This window comes from Rutidosis leptorrhynchoides, chromosome 9, assembly GCF_046630445.1.
Source record: "Rutidosis leptorrhynchoides isolate AG116_Rl617_1_P2 chromosome 9, CSIRO_AGI_Rlap_v1, whole genome shotgun sequence".
NCBI lineage: Eukaryota > Viridiplantae > Streptophyta > Magnoliopsida > Asterales > Asteraceae > Rutidosis > Rutidosis leptorrhynchoides.
This window is the reverse complement of record NC_092341.1, coordinates 57,464,800-57,473,243: the sequence shown is the minus strand read 5'-3', so window position 1 is coordinate 57,473,243 and position 8,444 is coordinate 57,464,800. Positions and strand designations below refer to the sequence as shown.

The window sequence follows — 8,444 nt, the reverse complement described above, 5'->3', positions numbered from 1 at the left end:
AAAAGGGAAGAAAAAAAAAAGGTAAAAAAATTTCATATGAAATAAAAAAAGAATCATTATCATCCACTAAGCATTGATTTGGTCAAATACTATCCAATAAACCCATTTTTGATCAAAACGACATTAGAAAAACAAAATTTACAAACAAAACTACAAATGTAGCTGTGGACTTTATAATTATTCGTCTAATATAATAAACTAGAAAATGGGTCGGGCCTACTTCGCTTGGTCAATGTGGATTTTTACTGGCGGGATGGTTATCGTTATACAAAACTATATGTATCCCTTAAGATATCCCGTACCTTGTTTAACAAAATAAAAATAAACAAGAAAACAATATTTTTTTTAGCACAAAATAATACTCTGTAATTGTTAAAATTAAAAAAATCAATAAAAATTGTTATCAACAACTCATTTATGCATATTAATAACATGACAATGGATTAGTGAACCTTTTTTTATAATTAAACACAAAAAGGGAAAAAAAAAAAAAAAAAAGGTAAAAAAATTTCATATGAAATAAAAAAAGAATCTTTATCATCCACTAAGCATTGATTTGGTCAAATAGTATCCAATAAACCCATTTTTGATCAAAACGACATTAGGAAAACAAAATTTACAAACAAAACTACAAATGTAGCTGTGGACTTTATGTATATTATATTAAGCATTGATTTGGTCAAATAGTATCCAATAAACCCATTTTTGATCAAAACGACATTAGGAAAACAAAATTTACAAACAAAACTACAGATGTAGCTGTGGACTTTATGTATATTATATTAAGCATTGATTTGGTCAAATAGTATCCAATAAACCCATTTTTGATCAAAACGACATTAGGAAAACAAAATTTACAAACAAAACTACAGATGTAGCTGTGGACTTTATGTATATTATTAATATTAATATTAATATTAATATTAATATTAATATTAATATTAATATTAATGTTAATGTTAATATTAAATATTAATATTAATATTAATATTAGTGTTAGTATTAGTATTAATATTAATATTAATCTTCTCTAATTAATAATATTATTTTATAATTGGATATAATTAAAAATATTAGCAAATAATAATAATAATAATAAATTATAATTTGTTAGTTGATTTTTTACTTTTAAATTTAAATGTTACATCAAAATATTAAGGTTAAACAAACCATCTCACAATATTTATTATTATATATATACTCCGTAATAAAACTAAGCATAGTCCCATGTAACCAACAAAATATTCCATCTTAAAGTCAATATAATAATGCATTATGTAATGTAATATGTAATGTAATGATGATGACTATATAGAAGACAATATAATTCACTACAATTCTACTTCAACATCAACAAAACACCCATACATACACCCTCTTACTCTCTTTCTCTTAATAATTGCAATTGCAATTGCAATATAAACATGTACTGATAAAACTTTCTTAAAAAACAAATACAGCAGTAATTAATTAGCAATGAAAAACACCAAATGGCTAGCTACGGCCGCGAGCATATGGATCCAGTGCACCTGCGGTGCCACTTTCGCGTTTGGTATCTATTCAGCCGCTTTAAAATCTAGTCAAGGCTACGATCAATCCACTCTGGATGTTGTCTCCGTTTTTAAAGACATCGGTGCTAACATCGGAGTTTTGTCTGGTCTGTTGTACCACGCTGTCACCAAAAACCACAACAACAATAGTCAACGTTGTGGTTTTGGATTGTCGACGGTTTATATAGTTGGAGCGGTTCACTGTTTTGTTGGTTACATTCTTATGTGGTTATCTGTTATTGGAGTTATTTATAGACCTCATGTTGTGTTCATGTGTTTGTTCATGTTTTTGGCTGCTCAAGCGCATACTTTTTTTAATACGGCCAATATTGTGGTCGCGTTAAGGAACTTTCCAGATTACGGAGGGACTACTGTCGGGATTATGAAGGTAATTTAATTTGCTATATACTTGTGATTATCAGTGTCAGAACTGTAATTTGTGGGATTGGGTGTTATTGTTGTGGTGTCGGAACTCTAAATTATTTCATGGCAAAAAGTATAAAGACTGAAATTTTAGTCAAAAGTATAAAATGAACTAAAAAATGATTTTTTTTTTTGAAACGACAAAACTTTATTAAAATTTTCGGCTCTCTAACAAGAAGCTGGGGACTAACCTAAAAAACATGAATTAAGATTGTAATTTTGGATGATTAAAGCTCGATGACTCAAGTATTTTGGAGGTTGACTTGTCTCTACTGACTACCCCAGATTTTGTTTGTGATCAAACATTGTACCATAATCAATAATTTATGTCTATTTTTTTGCTAGTGCGGAATATTATTCATTTTTCTTTAGTAGGTATTATTGATTGATTATTGAAAGAAATTAACCAGAGTATATATATGTGAGCTGTGACGTTTTGGCAGCATTTGATTTGGAGCAATGATAGACTTACATAAATTTTACGAAAAAAAACCTTACATAACATTTAATCAATCATGTGATGAAAAAGAATCATAAAAGGAAATAAAACATTTGTTTTGATTGGTGAAAGTCTCATCCCATATCATTATGTAAGTTTTTGCTTGTAAATTTTATGTAAGTTTAGCATTTCTCTCACAATAAACATCACAAACTACACCCTACTTGATGGTGCAGTGGTTGCCCAAAATTTAATAATAAAACTTTCTTGATTGAAAGCGGAATAATAATTGTAATCTACAGAAGTACACAAAAATATCTTTTAATGAGGTCATGAATATCTTTTAATGAGGTCATGAATGACAGAATGAGTAATATTAAGTTAAATAGTACTCGTATACAGTAAAAAAAATAGTACTCTATTCATGAGCTATAAGTCACACTACAAGAAAAAATGGATTTTAGTGAGAAAAGTATTGTCACTAATAATACATAATTAGCTACTAAGCAGTGTCGTCTTAACAATTCGAAGGTCCTAGGCGAAAATAAAAATGTGCCCTTACGTACGTTTAACTTTTTAATACATATAAAAAGATAATACTTAAATTTATCAATTTGTATATATACTTACAATGCATTTAACTATTTAAAATAACAATATTACAACTTTAATTGATAATTTTTTATTTAACTAAATAGAATATTTTACATATATATATATATATATATATATATATATATATATATATATATATATATATATATAGTGGTAGGATCAAGAGGGAAGTAACCAATCGGGGGGAAGCGGGGGAAAGCAAAAACTTTTTTTTTTTTTATCGTTTTTTGAAAAAACTTTGTTCACGCACATTATAGAAGAGATGAAAATATGAACATTTAGTAGAGACACTTTGTGATAAATGTTTTTATTTTTGCGGGAAAACGCTCGAAAAAGTAATATATAACAATTATCGTGTTTTTCGAGCGTATGTTGAGGTTTTAGCTATTGAGGTTTAAATATTAGGGTTTAGATATTAGGGTTTATAGGGTTTAGATGTTAGGTTTAGAAATTTAGGGTTTAGGGTTTAGATTTAGGGTTTAGATTGAGTTTTTAACACGAACGGTTTAGGGTTTAGGGTTTATATATATATATATATATATATATATATATATATATCTCATAAACCCAAAACACCAAACCCTAAACCCTAAACTCTAAATCGGGCTAAATTTTACTTCACAAAACATGGAAAAAAAACGTTCATATTCTTCACGAACAATATTATCTTGAATGTTATTTTTGTCGATCGTTTTTCCGCCTAAATAATAACATTCGTCACGAAGTGTCTCTTCTAAATGTTCATATTTTCGTGTGATCTTGATGCCGGAAAAAAAAACCCAAAAAAAACGAATTTTTTTTTTTTTTGCTTCCCCCCGCTTCCCCCCGATTGGTTACTTACCCATTGATCCTACCTATATATATATATATATATATATATATATATATATATATATATATATATATATATATATATACATATTTAAAATTTCGGGCCCTTCAAATTTTTTGGGCCCTAGGCGGTTGCCTATCTTGCCTATGTCCAAAAACACCTCTGCTACTAAGTCAAATCAAAATAGTTTGATCATTTTTCGTTACTATAGATTTGTTACAAAACTTTTTTTTAGAGATTATAATATTAATTAATTTGGTCAGTGACCATTTGTTAGGTCACTAATATTACATAGTAACCTAATTTAGTGGCCACTTTTCTTAGCCCATTTCTAATGATGCATGTGAAATCACAGATAGTTTATGTGCTTTTTGCCCAAAAAGTGCAATCTTTCTGTGATAAGGTTATGTCAGTTTCTGACATTTTTTTAACCCTTGTGTCAGTTTTTTGTGTCAAATATTAGGTAGGGTAATGTGGCAAAATATGATTGAAAATTGAGTGGGAAAAATAAATTAATAATAAAAAATATATATTTATTAAATCAAAAAAATCAGTGTGGTTGCTTTATCAAGTCAATCCTCGCATCATTTCGTCACATACATAACTAACACCGTAAAAAGTGACTAACTGACGCCCCGTTATCCCCGTTATATTCCATTTGTTTCCGTCAAAAATGTCATGTAGGATGACGGAAGGAAAGTGACGAACGGTTATATTTGGTCTTAATGGTAACCAAATATTATTATTAATGACCAAATAATAAACCATTTTTCTTGCAGTATCATAGGGAACTATATAAATAATCAAAATGATAGGGTGTGTTTGGTATAAAATTATAAATCACTGTAGATACGGTAAATATGGATAAGGTTTGCCATTTCGAACGGGTTTATTCAGATGTAGAGGTCTAATCGGATTATCGCGTGAATGTATTTAGAGGGGTTTAAGGTTTGCCATTTGGAACGGGTTTATTCAGATGTAGAGGTCTAATCGGATTATCGCGTGAATGTATTTAGAGGGGTTTACTTAATACTAGCAACTAAACATTTTCGCTCATACTCATTCTCATTCCCATCTCACAAACCCTCAAAACAAAGATCTTAAGTATATTTCAGTTTTGTTTTATGATTCATCACTCATTTTAATGACATTTTGCAGGGCTTTTTTGGTCTAAGTGGAGCGATACTGATTCAAATCTACCTAACTCTGTTTGATGGCAACTCAGCTAACTTCTTACTAATGTCTGCTTTGTTTCCACCCTTCATGTGTCTTATATTCATGTCCTTTGTTCACATAGACCCTTCGAAAACGACTAACGACCAACGTCACTTGAACAACTTCTCACTAATAGCACTTGCAATCGCTGCATATCTAGTTACCATAATCATCCTACAAAACATCTTCGTATTCCCGTCATGGGCCCACATCTTAACAACCGTCGTTTTGCTCATTTTACTATCTACACCTCTTCAAGTCGCACTCAAAGCACAAAAAAACGAACAGTCTTCACAATCTCCCACCACAACTCCATTAATCCTACCCTCAGAGGCTAAAGAATTTGAAAGCGAACGTAATGATATGAATTTGTTACAAGCGATGAGTACTATTAACTTTTGGTTACTTTTAGTAGCTATGGTTTGTGCAATGGGGTCCGGTTTGGCTACAAACAACAACATATCTCAAGTGGGCGAGTCGCTTGGTTACTCAACTATTGAAATCAACACATTGGTGTCCTTATGGAGTATTTGGAACATTTTAGGCCGAATTGGTGTTGGATATTTTTCGGATATGTTTTTACATAAACATGGTTGTGGACGACCATTATTTGTTTCACTTACACAAGCAACAATGGTTTTAGGACACTTGATAATTGGGTCAGGTGGTAATTTATACATTGGTACGTTAATTGTGGGCATTTGTAACGGAGCGCAATGGTCATTGATGCCTACGATTTGTTCTGAAATATTTGGGGTGACACATATGGGGACTATTTTTAATACTATTGGTGCGGCTAACCCAATAGGTTCGTATATATTTTCGGTGCTAATAATTGGAAGTATTTACGACAAGCAAGTTGAAACGAAGGGAGGGGGTTCGTGCATTGGGGTTCATTGTTTTATGCTTTCGTTTTTTGTGTTTGCTGGTGTTTGTTTATTTGGTTGTTTAGTATCGTTAGTGTTGTTTTTTCGAACAAGAAGATTTTATGCTTTGATATTGCAAAAACGGATGATGTAGCAAGATTGACAATTAATATGTAAATGGGTCTATGTTAACACTACTTTGGCACACAAATTGTTTGATTCATATGTAACAAAAGTCTGTATATGAAAACTTTATATTGTTATTATTTTTAATTACAACATAAATGTGATAAGTTAAATATGTTTATTCGGATGAAACAACTATGAAGGATGGAATAAATACAAGATATACTTTTTTTTTCCGGCAAAATAACTAAAACTCATATAAAAATGAGATTGATTTTCAGAGGAATACGCCCTCAACAGAGAATACAAAAAAACGGAGGAACGAGGAAGCTTGCACCTCGAAAGCAACCATCTAAACAAAAACTATCGATAAACGAGCCTCTCCTAAAAACCCGAAAAACATTAAAACAAACTAATCAATACTAAACCTTAAAGTAAACGAAAAAGCATGAGACAAACCCATATACTCTGTTAACTAAGCCTCTGATCTCGATATATGTTGCAAGCAAACCTTCGTTCGTTCATCCTGATGATAACCGAATCATACGCTAATCAAATCATGCTCTCAATCCGCAATTGATCCCAAACACGCAGCCTTAAGCTTTGATACACTTGTTACGAAATTCGGTAGTGGACCCTTACAAGAATATGTGATTATGGTATCTTTAATCACAACACCCACGAACAACAAACGGATAATAACACGCATACACAATAAAATAAAGATTAACGACACAAGGATTCAACGTGGTTATATCCCAACTCCAAACACGGAGAATGGTTTAGGAGCAAACCAGAGAATTTTCTTCTATTATTTTTGCGCACATCATTACAATGAGGCTAATGGTCTATTTATAAGGGAAACATTAAACCTAATTTGTAACATCCTCAGACAGGGCTTAGATGTAAGATGACATTTTGCCCTTAGGCATAATTGTGTGGTTATTTATGCCTTTATTTTAATTAAATGTTTATTGTTATTTTATTATTTGGTTAAGACCAGTTTGTGACAAGGGTCACAGAACAAGTTCGTTTATTTAATTTGAACTCCGTTAGGGCAGTCAAATTAAGTACGAAAGTTATTAGATAACTGGTAAATACCCGTGTGTGATGGGGTATTGTATTTAACATAAATATATAAGCTTGACATCAGCTTTTTATCTCATTTTCTTGAAAATTCCAAAAACACATCCCGTACCTAACTCTTTCTCACTTGAAAACCCTAATCTCTATATCTTGATTTGGAGCTTAAATTATATTTGAAATCATTTTTCTTGTGTCATTGTGAGTCTATCAAGGTGAGAATTGCATGATTTCATGTCCAAATTAGTGTTTTATTTGGGTTTGAAACTAGATTTTTGATAAATGTGATTTTGGTGTCTTAATGCTTAAATTTGATGTTGTTTTGGCTCAAAACTTGTGGGTTTATACTTCTAAATGTTTTGTGTACAAGTTATAAGCGGTTTTGAGGTCAAAAACAAGTCCAAGATTGAGATTTGAGTGATTTTGGTGCGAAACCCGTCATTTCTGCTGCTGCTGCACGAAGAACACAACCGTACGGTTGCAGCTTGCAACCGCACGGGTACATTGTACAACCATACGGGTGCATGTGCAACCGTACGGATGCAGTGGTGTTGGTGCAACTGGGCAGTGAGTGTGCAACCGTACGGATGCACGATGCAACCGTACAGATGGACTTGCAACTGTACGGGTGTAGATCAGAACTGAAGTGTTGTTTAATCTAGCTGTTTTCTAGCCGTTATGCTGCCCGCGTGACTTATGATAATCAGGATGTAAATTCTGAAAATGTGATATTGCACATTTCTCATATATTTATCATGGCAATATCCGTCATTTTCAGTCCATTTGGATACGATTTTAGTTGATATTCGCGATTATTATGTGATTATAGTTTTGGAGCCGAGAAGTTAATTATTACGCATTTGAAGGTTTTTCGAGGTACATCTGACACCATGATGTTCTATGTGCTTGAATTACCGAGTAATTTATGATTCATTTCGGTATTATTCGAGTTTTGGTGCGTTCAAGTTGAAAGGAAAGTGAAAATCAAAGTGACAGCAAATCGGCGCTCCGCTCCAATGGTCGGCGCTCCGCTCCGTATAACAACATTTCCAAGCCGAGAGAAAAATAAAAAGAAAAAGACTTTTCCTTTGTTACGGATGGCCGCGCCTCTTTTCTGAGCGCCGCGCCGCGGCACGACCTGGTGACTTTTTCGGGTATAAAAGCTACATTTCAACCCTAATTGATATAAATTTTTGGCAGCCGATTTTCTTAGCACAAGAGGCGATTTTTAGTGACTTTTGGAGAATTCCAAGGTCACCAATCCCATCCAATCGATCCATTAACGCATTGAAAAC

At 32.1% G+C, this 8,444-nt stretch overlaps 1 protein-coding gene across 1 annotated transcript; it reads left to right on the top strand.

The window, feature by feature from the left end:
* Positions 1-1,359: 1,359 nt before the first annotated feature.
* Positions 1,360-6,137, top strand: LOC139866494 (protein NUCLEAR FUSION DEFECTIVE 4-like). Its single transcript, XM_071854746.1, has 2 exons — positions 1,360-1,938; positions 5,018-6,137. The coding sequence occupies exons 1-2, from the start codon at positions 1,477-1,479 to the stop codon at positions 6,092-6,094; spliced, it is 1,539 nt and encodes a 512-aa protein (XP_071710847.1). The 5' UTR covers positions 1,360-1,476; the 3' UTR covers positions 6,095-6,137.
* The last annotated feature ends 2,307 nt before the right edge of the window (positions 6,138-8,444 follow it).